Genomic DNA, 18,301 nt, shown 5'->3' on the forward strand with positions numbered 1-18,301 from the left:
TTGTTTTAAATCTAGTCACTAAATATAAAGAAATCTTTACATTTTCAGCTACTAAGATTTCTGTTACTCAGATGATGATTTGTTTCCTACACAGTATCTTCCGGCTGCTTTTGAGTAAACAATTTAAGTACTTGTGAGAAGAAGAATAAAATTATGTAAAGTATTTTAATCACTAACCAAACTGGCCCTGAACTTCAATGATAGTTACAGGTCAAACCATATAGCTTAAATAGAGCAGTCAATAGAATAAGAGTACTTTCTTTTTAGGGGATAGAATCAGATCTTATTTCTCCAGATTATGCTCGTCATACACTGACAATAAAGACTTTCTCCAAATCAGCAGCTATTCAGCTTGCCACAATATTCAACATGAAGCTGTTTTCATTCTCTCTCATTTCTCTTGTTCCTCTCCCTTTTTATTTCAAAATTTCATTCATTGTTTTGCAGAAAACTTTTAGGAATGCCAGCATTACAGCAGATTACCACCTCTGCTACTCCAAGTTATACGGCACCCACTCTTCAAGCAATGGTAACAGGAAAAGGTGGAAGGTTTGCTGTGGACATGTCATCTCTACAAATGGCAGCCATAAAAGCAAGGTTAATTTGAAGTTAGAAGGAAATATTTGTTGAAATAATGTATGGCATTAACTTTAAAAAGAACCACATGTTTCTCAAATGCATTGACTTGCCTAATGCAGAATTAAGCAGTAAAATCACTTTTCTATAAAGAAAGTATCTCCACATATTTTCTCAGCATTCCACAGGTGAGTGTTGCTCTAAAAGCCAAGACCTTCATCAATATCAAACATAAGATTCTCTTTGAAACAAGGTCTGTTTAGATCAGTACCCTCCTTACACTGGTAACACAATACTAAGAATGGATAAAACTGCTTTAGAAGGGATTTTTATACAAATACTTTTTCCAACTAGTGTAATTTTATCCTAAGTTTTCCAGGCAAACTGTGTTTGGTACCACCATTCAGTAATTTTTTTTTTGTTCCCCTCCTTTTTCACAAGTTTACATTAGACATTTTAGTGCACAAATATTCACTGCAGTGCTTCTGGTAAGCAAAGGAATACTTGACTCTGCATTTCCCTCCCCTCCAACACAGCCACTGTAGTTAAGCTGCTTAGCCAGTGCCTAAATATAGAGAAGGGCTAGATGCAGACTAGCTGCCTGATGATGCTCCAGGCTCTGATAACATTTTGCCTGCAGGCTGGGAAAGCTAATTGGAAGAACTGGTGCAAGACTACTTAGCATCTTGGATCAGGAGAAAGCAGCCAGTCAATTCACAGACTGGAGGTTCTACTGACCCACCCAGAGCATGCAAGTATCACCAGTGACTAAAATGCTGTTTTCCATTTATAGTTGGTGAAAAGTTTCCACAACTCCCTTTGCACACAACAAGAGCTATAGTAATTCATGTCATCACCACACTGAAGGACTTGAATATGCTCTGGCTGGCTGGCTTGTGCAAAGGCAGCTTGGAAACCTCATATGCATCTCTAAGGAGCATTCAATGTCTTCCAAATTATTTCTGTCTCTGATTCAAAGGACTCATTTCGACTTGTCATCTGTGACCTGAGGAAAAGCCTTTGTGCCTATGCAATCCCATGAAGTCTTTCACCTAAGAAGGGGAAGTTTCAGTTAAGGGAGGCTCGGCAATGGCATTTATGAGGATGGCCCTTCATTTTAGACCACTTTCTTTCTACAAGTAAATCTGCAAATCCTTCAATGGAAGGCAACAATTTTTATACTTTCTTTAAAATTTTCATTAATAACAAAGGAAATAAATGAAAGCATTAGATTTAATATCTGAAGGATGTGAAGCTGATTTTTGACTGCTGTGTCCTCAGTCTTTCAGATGAGTGTGGAGTTGGGGCAACAGGTAGACACTTTAAAAAAATTACACACAAGGCTAAACCAAATGCAGTTCAATCTATTTACTTTAAAAGTCTCTGTTAAAAGATTAATGGCTACCATGCTAGGACCTGCAAGTATCAAATCCCTCAGCCTCAGATACTTGCAGGATGTCATAAGCTTTCATCCCTTCTAAATAACCTCAAAATTGTGCAGAAGTGGACAGTGACACACCAACACAAAAATCAATGATGCATTAAATTCTCTGATAGATCCATGCTGGGAAGAGTCCTCTGGAGGAAACGGAGTTTCCATGGGTTGCTGCTTCTTCGTGGTTCCCCTGCCTTCCCAAGTCATCAAAGTCTGCTCTACCTCAGCCTAGTCTGCCTCATTTTATGTACTTCCTTTAGTCTGTTCCCTGTGTAAAGCACACAACATTGCTGAACTCAGATGCCATAGGATGTATCAGAAGAAATTTAATTTTCAGTACTATCTACCTGGTCAATTTTGAAAATAACCACCAAATAGCCACCACAGAAACCACTGAATAATAGTGTTCATTTTTAAAATAATCCTTGTAGGTCCACCTCAGCTGTGCACGTATGTATTTCATCTGTGTATGAATTGGCATATGAGAGAAAATAACACCAAAAAAAGAATAATCTTGTTTTGAAGGACAAGGCAGAACACAGATGAAATTTGAGTATTCAATGAATCTTAATACTGTTGAGGCTTTTGCTGACTTTGAAGAGTATCTTTTCTGTGGGAAAGAATAAAATGCACAAATGTCTAACACACAACATTAGATCTTTTTCTGCCCATGATAGTTAATCATTCATTTTGCCAAATCTCCATACACACTAAATACCTGTGGATACTGTCTTTCCAGCACAAGTTTCTTGCTTTTGCTGACCCAGCATACTTTGTTGGACACAATGTTTCTCTGCAGGATTAGCATGCAAAAAAACACCACCTGCAAAAGTGCTTCAGTTATAAATAGATCCCAGGACAAAAAACCCAAAACAACCAAACCCCCAAAACCAACAAAACCCAAAAAAAGACAATATAAAATGTTAATAAAACATTAACGTCCAGTTAATGCATAAAGAAAACTATGGCTTTTTGCTCTTTGCCATTTTTCTCTCCTCAAAATACACATTAAAATCTGTTACATGCCAAATGCAAGGTGATAGCTTAATAACTGAGTAAAGCTGGTTAATGTGGCAAACAGATGGGATGTTTTAGCTTCAGTGTCATGGCAGACAGTCAACAGCAGCAAAACAAAATGCTTCAAAAAATGAAGATTCAGTAGCTTTATTGAGTAGTTTTAACACAAGGGCTAAATTCTATTCTCATTTACACTTTCCATAATTCCATACAAATAAACTGCAGATATTATAGAAAACAGAATTTGGACTTTATTCAAAACCAGTTTTGCCACACACCTGAACAAAGTAAGATTAGTAATAAAGCCTACAAACCATGAGTTTCCAGCTCTATACATTACAACAGTTAATTTGCAGTTGTTTCTACCTTTGCTAATAATAACTACCTGGGTGGAATGTTCTGGGTATTTGCATCAGAAAATTTTCTAAAATTAATTTCAACAGAAAATACCAGCCATTCTCAGTATATCTGCATAAAAAAATTAAAAAGAAAGAAGAAAAATAATCTAGTGACACATCTGTGCATCAGGTGAAGACCTTCATACGTGACACAGCAATGTCTCTTTGATCTGTGAAAAGCTACCTAAATTAGGCAAAGCTGTAGACTCTGGGCATGTGTTCAGTAGATACTTCAAGCAGCTAACTTTTCCAATGATTACATTCTATTGAATGTGCTCCTGCTTCAGGATTTTCCCTGAACTATGGCTTTAGGTCCAAGCATCCAAGCTGGGAAAAGGAAATGGCCTCTCCTTATCTCTGAACTGCAGAGCTGCCAGTGTGGAAGAGAAACAGGAGAATATACAGGGCAAGCAGAAAAACGACAAGACAAGAAACGAGACTTGAAAAGTGTCCAGCCCAAAGAGTCAGAGTGGGATATGGGAATTAAATGCAGACTTAAGACAGGTAACCAACATTACACATGAGGCAGAAAGGAGAAGCATTTAGGCCAAAAGAGGAATCTCACATTTCTTACCTTTTTAGTACTTGATTTTTTAACGAGTATTATAACTGTGTTTACATAAGAGTGTTTTTGTGCAATTTAAACTGGCATAGAAAAATAAACAATACAACAAAGTATTTTAATGCAAGATTGGAAAAGCTCTGTAGATCATTCACATAAACACTGAGATACAGAATGTGCAAATACACTTAGAAAACTTATTCTGGTATTCCAAAGGAGGAACAAAATAATTTGTTAAAATTCTAGAAGCTTTAAGCTGTATCTTTAAAGGTATATATAATTAAATCTGATTTAAGCATAATGTGATTTGCTAGCTGTGCAGTAAGCATTTTATAATTTAGAAAAGTCCTTTTACAGACTGCGCAAGTTTATTATTTTAAGGGATTAGGATTATAGGGCATTTCAAGAAATTCTGTGAGCAGTGGGATGCTTTCTGGATTCCTTAAATGGTCTCCAAAAGACTCTTCTTAGCAGAAGAGCACATTGAAATAACAAAGGTTCACTTTTTTTTTTACACTAATTGGACTCCATTAAAGAGGATGTTCAACATTAAAATTTCTAGTGGCGTTTTTCAGCCTGGGAATAAACTACAACTATTTTTAGTAGAAACTGTCACCTTGCAGAGGTTAAGTCATACAGTAATCCAAGATCATGGGTATATAGTTTGCATTTAAGAAGTTCTCTAGTTTCCTCTCTAATTCAGTCTTTTGTTTTTGCCTGAAATGTCCTTTCTGCACTATTAACCATATATTGATATATGCCAAAGTTTATACAGATCTAACATAACTTAAGAAAAAAAAATAGATTACACCACTTTCTCAGCTTCCAGAATTGCTTCCCTCTGTTATTTGAAAGTGTACATAGGAGAGGCCTTTCATATGGTCCTTTTCTCTAAATTGGAGAGGTATAGACTCTATTGATAGATGGACTATTGGATGGATAAGGAACTGGCTGATGCTCATGGAGAACAGCACAATGCCCTTATGGAGATGGGTGACACGCGGTGTCCCTTGGGTCCATACAGACAATGGCATTAAGTGCACCCTCAGCAAGTCTGCAGGCAAAACCAAGCTGAGAGGTGCAGCTGGCACACCTGGAGGATGGGATGCCCAAGGCACCTGGACAAGATCAAGAAGTGGCCCCATGGGAAGCTCATGAGTTCCTGCACATGGCTCAGGACAGTCCCTGGTATCAATACAGGCAGGGTCAAACTGATTCAGAGCAGCTCTGCCAAGAACTTGGGGGTACTGGTGGATGAAAAGCTGTCTGTGAGCTGCAAACGTGCACTCACAGCCCAAACAGTGTCCTGGGCTGCATCCAGAGCACCGTGGGCAGCAGGGGAGGGACGGGATTCTGCCCCTCTGCTCTGACCTGCTGAGACCCACCTGGAGCACTGCATCAGCTCTGTGGCCCTCAGCACTGGAAAGACATGGACCTGCTGGAGCAAGTAGAGTAGGGCCACAAAAATGATGAGAAGGATGGAACGCCTCTTGTATGAGGAAAGGCTGAGAGAGAGATGGGGTTATTTAGTCTGGGGAAGGCCCCAAGAAGACCTAACTGGGGCCTTACAATACCTAAAAGGGGCTGAAAAGAAAAGACAGCAACACTTTTTTACAGTGCTTATAGAAACAGGACAAGGCATAATGGTTTTAAATGAAAATAAAGTATATTCAGACTAGATACAAGGAAGAAATTTTTTACCTGCCCATCACTCTCACCAGCATCTTGGTTTCAGTATCTCTGTCCCCAGGGAAAAGTATAACATAAAAAATACCCATACTAAAGCAGACTGGTTAAACACAAGTTAACACATTGTGAGAAATTTAGTTACTATTAGCAAAAGGAATAATTAAGACATAATTTTTGAGTTCTCATAAATTTAGATTTCACAGATCTTTGTATTGTCCCACCACATATAACTTTTAAAACATGTATGAAATACTATTTCTGCAGGGAACAAGTGGCCAACAGCTTTGAGGCAGACTTTTGAGTTGAGACCTGAAACATATTAGCCACACTATTCAAAAATCACTATAGGTAAATCACTATAGGTAAATCACTATTCAAAAGAAACTTCCTATATATAATGTGGGCAATGCATGGCTTAACACAACCTCCTATTATAAAAAGCCTTTTTTGTGCTACTGTATAAAGGAAGAAAGTCTTCAAAGTCTTTCCTAAGAGTCAGAATACATATACACAAGAGATTTTTAGACACTTTTGGAGTGAATTTAAAATACATTTACTAGCAGATCTAAATGCTTTTTAGCACCTCTCATGCAGTGTTTGTGAACTTTAAAAGCTTTCCATTTTTTTGAAGGCACAGCCTTTCAAGTTATAAGCTACTCATTTCATATTAAGGTCAACAAAATTAATAGGTCTTAAGCAGATCAAAATATTTTCATATCCAGAAATAAAAACTGACATAAAGAAAGCTAGACATAAAGAATCTGTAATTACTAATAGCCTTTTCCACCTTTACAGCTGAAGAAACTACAGAGACTTTTTACACTGTGGCAGTATAAGAACTAAGGGCTCAAAATGGTGCCTGGCCTCTGCAACCACACAAATAAATGATTGAATTTAATTCCTATTTAAGCACAGAACTTCTTTTTGAGAGCCACTGTTAGTTACATCATCAAAGACTGTATTTCATCTTCTTTACGCCTCTGCTAGTTTCAGCAACCAACCATGTCAGCCTCAAAGTGGGCATCATCTAGAAACCTTGGTGATCTGACAGGATGCAAGTGAGTAGAATGGAAATTATTTTGCTACCACTGCAAGTCCAGTGGTTATCTTTGTTGGTTTTGCCCAGTCATTCTGTTCCATAGAGGACACCATCCCTGAAGATTTGCAAAGCAAAGCTGCAGTGATGCAGCCACTTGGGGGAACTAATTGTTCAGAAAATAGTTAAAGGAGGCGACAGAAGCCTTGGTCATAAACCAGTAATTCATAACCCCCAAACAGCATTGCAAATATAAATCAGGTACTTTAGAAAGTGGGGATAAACACCTGTAATTGGATTTTTCAAAATTCCTGAGAGAACTGCCAGTGGAAATTTCTTTTAGTGAGTTTCAGGAAAGATATGGACCTAAACAGTAATTCATCCACTGTAAATTTATCAATGTAAAGTTTATCATCAATGTAAAGTTATTTTTAAAGGGTCTATCAAGATCAAATCAACATGGACAAAATTTCAATATACCTAATGTAAGTAGTAATTAATGGACTTATTTTCTCTTAAGTACCAGAAACAGTAACTACCAAAACTGCTACAAAAATAAAGGCAAAATTCTTCAAGAACTATGCAGCAAGAAAAGGTCAAGTAGAACCATTTAATTAATAAAATCATAAAATAGTTTCTGATCAGATTTTTGCTCTTGTTTCAAAAAAGAGAACATACCTACATCTTACTGAGAGTTCAACCCCCTTTGGGACAGAAAACATGTACGTCTCACTTCAGGAAGGGAATTAGGCCTCTCACTCCCAAAATATTTTTTTTTAATCCTGATGTGCAAACAGAAGAGAACACAACAAAAAAGCAAAAGTTTTATTCCTGTTAAAGAGTACTTTTTTTTTTTTGTGAGAATCAGCGCACTTTTTTCCTAAGAAAGACTGTATGCAAGAAAAAACAATTAATTTGCCACTTTGGCTCAACATAGCATCCCTATTTTACTTGAGGCATTAAAAACATCTGCATGGTGACTTCTGTAGTACAAACCTCAAAAATGTTCCCTCATGAAAAGAGGATCAAAAGACTGCCAGTCTTGGCTTGGACTATTTTGAGTCTTCTGTTAAAAATTATACACAAATTTATCACTCTCCAAAGAAAGGAAAAATTGTTAAACTTCAAGGATAGCGGGAGAGTATCTTCTGGGGGATTTTTTAAAATTGATAATTTCACTGAAAATTACCTAAGTGGTCTAAGCTTTGAATGGGAAATCCCTACCTAAGGTTTTTGTTTGCCCTAATTGTGCCCCCTTTTCTTTCTTCAGGAGCCAGATTTCTTCAGAAAAACTCTCCAGCTCTGGCTGAGATACACAACATTGCTACCTGTAGTTAATTCCAGTGAAGATTAAAACTAAAATAAAGATTAAAGGATCTCCACAGTGCTTCAAATAGGTATGTATATTTTTTCAAAGACAGACATGACTCTGCACAGCATAGGAAAACTAAACATCTTCTGAAATCCTATGGTCCTGGCTAAACATTAGTTTTCATAATATAAAAAATTATCACTTGCTGCTGAACTTGAACACAGCTAGACCTTACTGGCAGTAGGATGCAGCAGAAAACAATTTAAATTACAGTATCTGACAGGTTTTCCTCCCCCAGTGCATAATTACAATTATTTGCAATGCTTATTGCCGTCGCTAGCTTGCCCATGCCAGCCACCATGCTGTTTAAAGGCAGCGCTGGTTCTCAAGAGAAAGGGCTGGATGTGCTGTAAAGGAACAGTGGAATACACACACTGCTGACAGGTGATAATGGATCGGCAAGGCCTGGCAGTGAGAGGATGGGAAGGAGAGGATGGAAAGGAGAGGAGGAGGCCCTTAGCCGGCCGTGTGCCGCAGCCCGGCCCGGTGCTGCCGTGTCCGTGTCCGTGCACAGAGCCCGGAGCGGAGCCAGCAGAGGGAGTCGGTGCCCGTCCCGCCGGTGCCAGCCCGGCTCAGAGCCGCGGCTCACAGTGGGCCACTGCCCCACTGGCAGTTTCAAACAACACACAGGCCTAATAATTTGCCCAATAATTTTGTAATGTTAAATACGGTTTGTGCTGAAAAATCCCCCGAGCCGCAGAATCAGGTACAGAGCTGCACCCAACCTCTGAAAAACTTTGTGAGGAGTTAGCTTAGTAGTTCCAAACATTCTACCTCTGCAAACTCTTCAGTCAATTCATTGTTTTGTATAACTTAAGACCATCCTACAGGTAAGCAGTTGAGCCTTCTCGTTTGAAAGTAATAACTTCTATTAGCATCTTCTATAACTGCAGTACAATTATTGTGCCTGAGATTAAAAAAAATCCCGAAACAGCATGTCCATGTTACTAGAAGCACCAGTATTTACACTAGATGTTCTTCTTTCATCACACATATGAAAACAAAGCACTGTTAACCAGCAGATTTTCCCATCCCAAGGAATACCTTGAAATCTTTGTCAAACTTCCTCGCTTTCATCATTGCTCAGCTCATCACACAAACCATCTGCATAAATAAAGATGCCAGCATCTGCTGTATGGCAAATGGTCTCAGGGGCAGATGTTTTTATCCTTGCATTCATGTCACTGGCTTGGATACATTATTTGAACAGATGTACACAATCTGAAAGTGTCGTGTCCCACAGTGAAACGTCTCCAACTGCTTTCTATCAAAGTACATAAATGCTATTTGCACCTGCATTTATGTTAATGATACAAAGGCAGCAGGGGTTCCAGCAAAGTGAGAGCTGATGCTAAGAAACACATTTACAAGGCTAATGGAAGTTTGAGATCTCCCAGTACCAACCATACTAACACGGATACAAAATGTGTAGAACCACGTTTGACCTATGATTCTAAAAAAGTTAAAATAAACATACTCAAAGAACAAAACTATTACTTTAGCATCTGATACTCTTTTCCAATTGATATTTTAAAAAGACAAAACCTATTAGATAAAAAAAACAGGACAGCCTTATATTTTGCAAAATATTTGTCTAAGATATACAATTCTTTCATGACAGAATCATTTAACAAAAATATTTTATAAATCTGACAATGACAACGGTATTTCAGTTCACTAAGGCACAGTGGTATTGTATGTCTGATGGAGCATTATAAAAAATACCAACACTTGCTCAACAGTAAATATTTAATGTGAGTGTGAATAGTCAAATATAATGCTCCAGTGATTGTTGTCATTTCATATGTAGTCATATGAATGAAATGATAATTTCATAATCCTGAGGAAGAAATAAATTTGACAAGTTAGATACTTATTGTTCAGAAAAGTGCATCTAATTGAACATGGTGTTACAATTGCTTACTACTTAAAAGATAGTCACGCTTCTTATAAAATAGTTTAAAACTGAGAAAAATACAGATGTCTTGAAGGAGTACAGATTAAATTACAGAACACCTGCTATTACATGACAAATGGCAGCAGTGAAGTGTTTAGCTGTCACTCAAAGAACTTGCACTAATCATTACTTCCATACTTAACTGAAACATAACAAGCACACTCGAAGTACAGAAACACTGACAAATATGCCACATTGAATGTAACTGATGAATAGGTTCTATTTCCAATCTAATCTATTTCTGAAAGTTTTATTTGTAAGAAATGTACCAACATAAGAGTTGCACATAAATCATCACAAATTACTAATACCCTACATGTTTTCAAAGTGCTACATTTAAGAAACAAATGGAGCTTGATATAAAGACAAAAAAGTATCATAGTAAAAAAATGTATGGAGACTAATGTATTTGTAGAGTAACATAATTTTACACTGATATCGCTCCTGGTCATGATCTATGGAGGCCCTGCAGAGAAATCTCGGCAGATTAGAGGTCTGGGCAACCACCAGCCACATGAAGTTCAACAGGCAAAGTGCTGGATTCTGCACCTGAGATGGGGCAACCCTGGTTGTGTGTAGACTGGGCAGTGAGAGGCTGGAGAGCTGTGCCACAGAAAGGGACCTGGGGGTCCTGGTCCATGGCAAATTGAACCTGAGCCAGCAGTGCCCTGGCAGCCAGGAGGGCCAACCCTGTCCTGGGGGGCATCAGGCACAGCATGGCCAGCAGGGCAAGGGAGGGCATTGTCCTTCTCTGCACTGGGGTAGCCTCACCTCGAGTGCTGGGAGCAGTTCTGGGTGCCACAGTATAGGAAAGATACAAAACTGTTAGAAAGCATAAAAAGGAGAGCCACAAAGATGGTGCAGGGCCTTGAGGGGAAGCCGTGTGAGGAGCAGCTGAGATCACTTGGTCTGTTCAGCCTGGGCGAGACGAGACTGAGGGGAGACCTCACTGCAGTCTGGTGAGGGCAAGAGGAGGGACAGGCACTGATCTCTTCTCTGGTGACCAGTGACAGGACATGAGGGAATGGTCTGAAGTTGTGTCAGGGGAGGTTTAGGTTGGATATCCAGAAAAGGTTCTTCACCCAAGGGTGGTTGGTCCCTGGGACGGGCTCCCCAGGGCAGTGGTCACAGCACCAAGCCCAATGGAATTCAAGAAGTGTTTGTGCAATGCTCTCAGGCACATGGTGTGACTCCTGGGGGTGGTGCTGTGCAGGGTCAGGAGTTGGACTCTGTGATCCTTGTGGGTCCCTTCCAACTCAGATTATTCTGTTATTCTGTGGCTTCTAACCTGGAAGCTCACTTCCAAGTGAGCTTTACCATTCCCTCTGGGTACAAGTCAGTAACAGGATAGTGACTGGGATGGATTTTGATTTAGGGGGAAAAAGAAAAAGCCTTCAAAACAATTTCAAAGCAAATGCTTAATCAATTTGAAGTTTACATACAGCTTCACAGTCTATATTCTGCTATTACTATTCAGAAATGGCTTTAATGTAAGACTATAACCAGGGTCAAATTCCTGTTACTTAAAGGAAAAATTAAATAAATGCTTTTAAGTACTAGAATTGAGTACTTCAGTCACAAGCATGGGAATGTAGAGCACACTCTGGGGTGGGCAGATTTACCCAACAGGAAGTACTGTCTTCCTTGAAAGAATAGTCCTAAGAGACACAAACTTATCAACTAATATCAATCAGAATGACATGCTTCTGGAACAGCTTCTCAGAATTATTACAGCATCATAAAAATACTCTTCACAAAACAGGTAAAGTATAAACTTACATGACAGTAAAAGCTGAAGGCTTCAAATAAAGTAATAGATAGTGCTATTCCTAATTAACATAAGTACTAACAATGGAAACTTAACTGACAACCAGCAAGGGTACTGAAAGGTCCATTAGAGCTCGTGTCATATCCATCAAACATTCACTCACATTTAAGTATCATTAAAAATGACATTCATGTTAAAAATCACACTTAAACATTAACATTGAGACACAGATCAAAAGAGAAAGGAAACTGAAGTTACAGCTACACATTTAGAGGCTTGAGAATACATAAATACCCTTACTAATAACAGAGGGAAAAAGTCAAGACATCAACCCTAGTGAAAACTAAATCAAACAAAAGACAACTTTTGAAGAAACCACATAGAAGAAAGAACTAAACACACAAAAAAATTAGCAAGGATGGGAATGCTGAAGAAAAGGCATTAAAAAAATCCAAGTTAATGTTTCTTCCTGTTTCTGCTAACTGTGTAGCATAATTTGCAGATAGATTTAACCCCATCTAATATGGGGATCAAATATAGCAGGGATTTTCAAATATATGAAGATTTAAAAAAATTAATAAAACCTGAATACTTAATTCTGCTGAATCAAAGAAGAAGCAGATTTATGCACTTCAGGTGTTAACAGTAATTAGCAATGCCCTAAAGAAGAATACAATTTTAGCTATTGTAATTGTTTAAAGTGATAAATGCTGCAGTAATGGCTTTTTTTTTTCAAATCATACCACAGCAGAATACTAGACACAAGTAATACAATGATTAATAATGACGATATTTCTTCCACATTTTGAACCACAAGCATGTAATTTCTAAATAAAGTATAGAAAGCATACTATACCTGCAGAAACTGTTAATGGATTCTGCATTATGCCCTTTAACAGTTACGACAATGTTCCTAGAAAGAAATACAGATACTTAGAAGCTCTGATAATTTCTTACAAACTAACAAAAAAAAAAAGAACAGGACAATAGCAATAGTTTCCAGACTTGTATTTCAGAATGGATCCCAGTATGTCTATAGCACTCAAGAAAACACCACCAGAGATTTAAACCAAGGGTTTCTTTGGACCCCTATATGTGCTCTCCATATTTTAACACTGTGTACAACTAACTTAGGCTTCTTATGATTAAACAACCTTCTAAAAGCCAGGAAAGAGCACAGTCATGAACCCCAACGTGGCAATACATTCTGAAGAATCACAGACAATATAGGGTTAAGCAATCATTTCCCTTCAAACATGTGGAGCTGTTGGGGAGGATCCAGAGGAGAGCCCCAGGGTTGATCACAGGGCTAAAGCACCTCTCTGTGAAGACAGAGCTGGGGCTGATCAGCCTGAAGGAGAGGAGGAGACCTTATAGCACCCTCCAGTACCTAAAGGCAGAAAACAGAACAGCTGGAGCGGACTTTTTACGAGTGCATCTGCAGATAGGACAAGGGGTATTGGCATTAAACTGAAAGAGGATAGGTTTAGATTAGATACTAGGAAGAAATTCTTTACTGTAAGGGTACTGTAAGGCACTGGAACAGTTTTCCTAGAGAAGCCATGAATGCCTCACCAAGGCCAAGCTGGATGCAGCTTTGAGCAATGTGATCTAGCAGACGGTTACCCACTAAGGCAGGGCTGTTGGGACTAGGTGGGGTCCCTTTAAGGTCCCTTCCAACCCAAACCATTGTGATCCTATGTGACTGCATGGATCCCACACAACTGTCTGACCAGCAGAATCCTCCATGGATGCTACAATGAAGATACTACCTCGCTCTTGCGAGCCAAACATTACACTGCCACGTGTCCTGAATGTGCTGTTGGTATTTACAACAAGATGTGATGCACTGCATTGGACAAAATGGCTTTACATCAAATGGCCACCCAGTAAATGAAGAGTCGGCTACTTCTTTCCAGTGCAGTTGAGTGCGCTGTTCAGGCTCTGGTGAAGTGGGATTCAACAGTCAGGAAAGAAGACACAAGATAATACAATGACAACATAAAACCCTTGTTATCCACTTAGATTTATTTTTCATTAAATGGCCCAGCTTTTGGAAGGGCTGCATCATAGTTTGGTTCAACTGAACACCACTCACGTGTTAGATATCACAAAGGGTATGAACCTCTTGTTCTCCTGATGTAGCCAGAGGCTTTGGGAAGGTAACAGAAAAGTCCATTGACTGACACAGATGGAACTCAAACTTCTTGGGGGTTTACTCAGATCTTGGCTTTCATATCAGTGAACATCTACAACATTTCCACAAACAAAGTCAGCTGCACAGATGTGGAGATTGCTGACTTTCCTGACCAATTTAACAGCCAGGAGAACCTTACATAAAGAACATGCCAGACAACATAAAGAACATGCCAGACATGCACTCAAGACACATCTTCTGAGCACATGAAGTACCAAAGATTAGTTTTGCTTAAATACAGAATACATAGGACAAATAGTGATGTAAATACCAAACAAAATAAGCCTTGAACATATTTCTTTACTATCATGCAATTGACTCTCAAAAAGTTCGGTGAGGTTCTGGAAGAAGATGGTTCTGTAGGTAGCAGTAAAGTAAAAAGAAAACTAAATTCCATTTTCAGGAAGCTCAGCATCAAAGCACAGAAGAACACTGAGCATGGCTGCTGTGAGGAGACCTCTCACACAGCAAACAGGTGAAGCTCTCTGGTACCTGCAGCTTCTGTTCTGAGCCATGGCTAACATGCAGCTCTGGTACATCAACCAGCACCTCCTGCCAGCGGCTTCCTGATGCACATCAGCAGATCCCCAACTGCCTCAGAGAGCCTCTGTCCGTGGTACTTGAGCAGCCAAGCCATGAGCTGTCAGGCCCAGCTCTCAAACACACACTGGCTCATCTAAATGCAGTTTGAGGTCATGGGAACATACACACAGCTCCCTCTGTACATCCAAGAATGGAACAGGCCACGTTGATGTAATTTTGGAATGGCGAGACACATCCAGAAATCAGTGTGGGTTTCCAACTTCTCTGTCACCCACATTGTAGGACATCCTTCTTTAAGGCCATATTGATCAATAACAGCTTTTCAGAGAATCAAAGTCTGAAGTTTTTCTCCACCCTTAGTATTTACAGGACTTCAAAACACCCTGAAACATATAAAGCAACACATATTCTTGCAAAAACAAATTGAGAAATTATATTCAAATAAAGCTTCTCAAAATTATTATTTTAAAGTCACTTTTTTTTTTTTTTTTTGGTTTCCATGGTCTTTCCCTTTGTATGGGAGCAATAAATAATGTTAAGAGGGTGCCTCATCCATAGTTACTATCTACTTTTAGAATAATAACAAACCAGACTTCAGGATACAGATCAACAATTCTTAAAATACTACGTGGAAATAGAAGCTCCAGACATATTTCCAATGTTCTTCCCAGACACACTCACAAACCCTAACACTACAACACAAAAGTGGATCATATAAATCCAAACATTTTCTAGAGGCATCTCTGATTTGAATTCAACTCTAACTGCAACAAGGTAATGGTATTAACCCAGAAAATCAGTGCTTATTTGACAGACATTGATCACCTACTCTTAATAATAATCATGATAATTTTAAGAGTATAATTTCTCCAATTAACATTGATAATTTCTTTTAGCAATTCATTATTGTTGTCATATGGAAGAACCTTTCACTACACTTTATATTTGGAGATATTTAATCAAGTAACCTCCCTTTTTGGAAAAACTGAAGACCTCAAGATTCTGAAATCAGGACAAACTCTTATATCTTCATTTTTTCTGTCCATCCTTATACATATTATATGTTAAAGCATGTTTTCTTTGACTACATATAGTTTACAAACAAACCATAAACATTGTGCATTGGTCCCATCTGTGTTTTACACTGTTTTCAAATACATCAATTGTGATTCTATCTTTTTGATCCTTCCTCTGACAGTTTTTGACACTTTTCTGCTAGGCTTTAATATGTTTAACAGATATTTATTAACTTCACACATTTTATGCAAGTCCTAAACAGAAAATTCAGTCTAACTAAAAAGTTCCGTACAGTACATTGATTCAAACTTTTAGAATTTGAAGATTATAACCACAGAACTACTTATGCCTGCCTGAGCAGGTTTGGCAGCTTTTTTTCCCATTTCACTATAAATCTGGATTGGTATGACTACTTCCCATTAAAAAAAAAACAAAACCAAACATGTTGATGTTCAAAAAAAGCTACGCTTAGAACTAAAATTATTAATTAAATGTTGTACTTCTTTTACATTCTTATATCCAGAAAAATATTTAGGCTGGTCAGCAACTAGTAATTCAGTATGTCTTGATGTTTCCACTGAGTACTGGAGAGGCAAATGTTCTTTCACTCTTCCCTGGTTATATTTGAGTCCAATACTGCTCTTTCCAAATACATGAATTTCTATCTGCCAATATCATAAATTCTTCTCCACCTGAGAGCTCATCAAAATGATAAAGATTTTAAAAATTCTATGTAATCTTAAAATTTGTTTTGCTAGGCTTATAACTCTACCATAAAGCCCTAAATAAAATCATTCAAGTCACAGTGTTCCAGAACTCAAATTAGTTTTCTTGAAATCTGCTGCTGACTACTCAGAGATGAAAAGAAATCTATTATAAGAATTTCAAGTGAAGTGGAGTTGAAGCTGGACAGAATTAGAAAGTAAAATCTCTCTTAATGGCATAAAGTAACCTCTATCATGCCTGTACTATTCCTCAAGTTACCAGAGAATGAAAGGATAAATTTCATTATTCCTATGAGGCAAAAATAGCAAGCAAACTGGAAAAAAAATCCCATACTGTAACTCAGTCTTTAACAACCAAAGGAAGCAGAGCATATACGTGTAATAATTTCAAAGCAATTTTCACAGGAAGATACCCACAGGTCTTTTATATGAAACAGGTGTCCTGATAGACACACTGAATATGAATATCAGTTGAACCCAATTAACCTAATTCGATGCTTGTCCATACTAAGACATTTATCTTAGATGTTACACAAAATCCTTTAGGATATTACAGAGAAAGCGATAAATAGGCTGTAAAGGTTATGACATTAATTTTACTGTCATCCTCATGCTTTAAGCAGACATCAAAACTAAAAACCTTGTCCTCTGGGAAGGAAGAACTACCTGAAAGTAATTATAGGACTTATTATCATAACAGTATTAAACTAGACCACTATGACCCTAACCAAATTTATTTTTGGTACCTTTTGTTAAAAGAACAAAGCTTCTCAATGACGACTGCACCTTCTAATACAGTGTACATTAGTACAGGCACTAGAAGAAAGCATTAAATCAAATCTTGTAACTTCATATTAGGCTTAATTATGAATTTTAATTTAAAACTAAGCATGTAAAGTAATATTATGTAATTTAATTTCAGAAGGAAAGCATCCAGCTAAAAAGAAATATTAAATACTGAGTACAGTTTAGAAAGGACATTGTCCTGACAGAAGCCCACGAAATGCCCATTTGTATTTCAAAACCAATTTTATTCACTTCATTTTTCACACCTGTTCTTTCACATACCACGCCATCTTGTAAATGAGTGCCATGCAAACAGTATTTCCCATAATTTAGAAACTTTTCAACTGAAACCAAGTTCCCCAAAAAGGCTGAAAGTATTGAATCAGCACAGCTTCCAGGAAAGTTGGCAAAATCTATTGTTATATAAAGGCCAAGTTAGACTTGAAATAAAAGATTAGAACATTGAAGCTATGAAAAAACAGAGGAAGATAAAAATGACAGACACAATGACTGATTAGAGTATCACACAAAAGCATTTGTTCAAGCAAGTGTATTTGCCAAAAGCCTGCAGTGCTTGGCTACTTTATAAAAATCAAGCACAAGGCATTAAGCCAATTTGTTTAAAAAATAAAATCCCCTCCAAAATCTTAAACCCCAATAACCAAGCAACAGCTGATTTGCATTTCTGAAAACCTGCAAAAATATTCTGCATTTTACTATTCCTATCTTCAGTCTCAAATGTCTGACTTAGTCCATGTTTTCTATTTTTCATATTTTTACATCAGGAGTTAATCCTGTTTCAGATCCTAGTCTTCCTATTCTATACCCAAAGAGATATGTATGTAGTCACAAACAACAGTGTGTGAAATTGCTCACTGCTTATGTTTCCATACTTAGATAATTCATCACGGAGAAATGCGTGTCCATGGCAGAATTCTTTTGGCTGAGCCCATTAGATGACTTCAGCAGAACCACAAAAGAAAGAAAACAGTACAAACCTAGCAGAACCTAAAACCCAGGCTATTTTTAAACTTTTGGTCATCCTGTGAGATGGACCAGCCCGAGCGCATTTCCTGAACTTCAAGCCTTACATGCACTGAATGCCACAGTGGCAATCCTGGACAAAAATGCTTCCCTTCATACTCTGCTGGGTGATGTGGGGAATGGTTGGCTGGCAAGCCTACACTCTGCCCATCTGTCAGAGTGGAACTGTGCCTACACGA

General features: G+C 38.0%; 1 protein-coding gene across 3 annotated transcripts in view; it reads right to left on the reverse strand.

The window, feature by feature from the left end:
• The window catches only part of ZNF438 (zinc finger protein 438), a 49,744-nt gene that overhangs the window by 7,010 nt on the left and 24,433 nt on the right, over nt 1-18,301 (reverse strand). The window contains exons 3-4 of one of the 3 annotated variants that reach the window (XM_014308174.2): nt 12,667-12,723; nt 2,730-2,834 (exon numbers count right to left, since the gene is read on the reverse strand). The exons of 1 other annotated variant lie outside the window; for it this stretch is intronic. In XM_014308174.2, the coding sequence (XP_014163649.1) occupies nt 2,730-2,834; nt 12,667-12,694 (133 nt within the window). In that variant the 5' untranslated portion in view covers nt 12,695-12,723. The remainder of the gene's footprint in view (nt 1-2,729; nt 2,835-12,666; nt 12,724-18,301) is intronic. One more of the 3 variants, XM_031059329.1, reaches the window with a different exon arrangement.

Source organism: Geospiza fortis, unplaced genomic scaffold (genome assembly GCF_000277835.1).
Source record: "Geospiza fortis unplaced genomic scaffold, GeoFor_1.0 scaffold75, whole genome shotgun sequence".
Lineage (NCBI taxonomy): Eukaryota > Metazoa > Chordata > Aves > Passeriformes > Thraupidae > Geospiza > Geospiza fortis.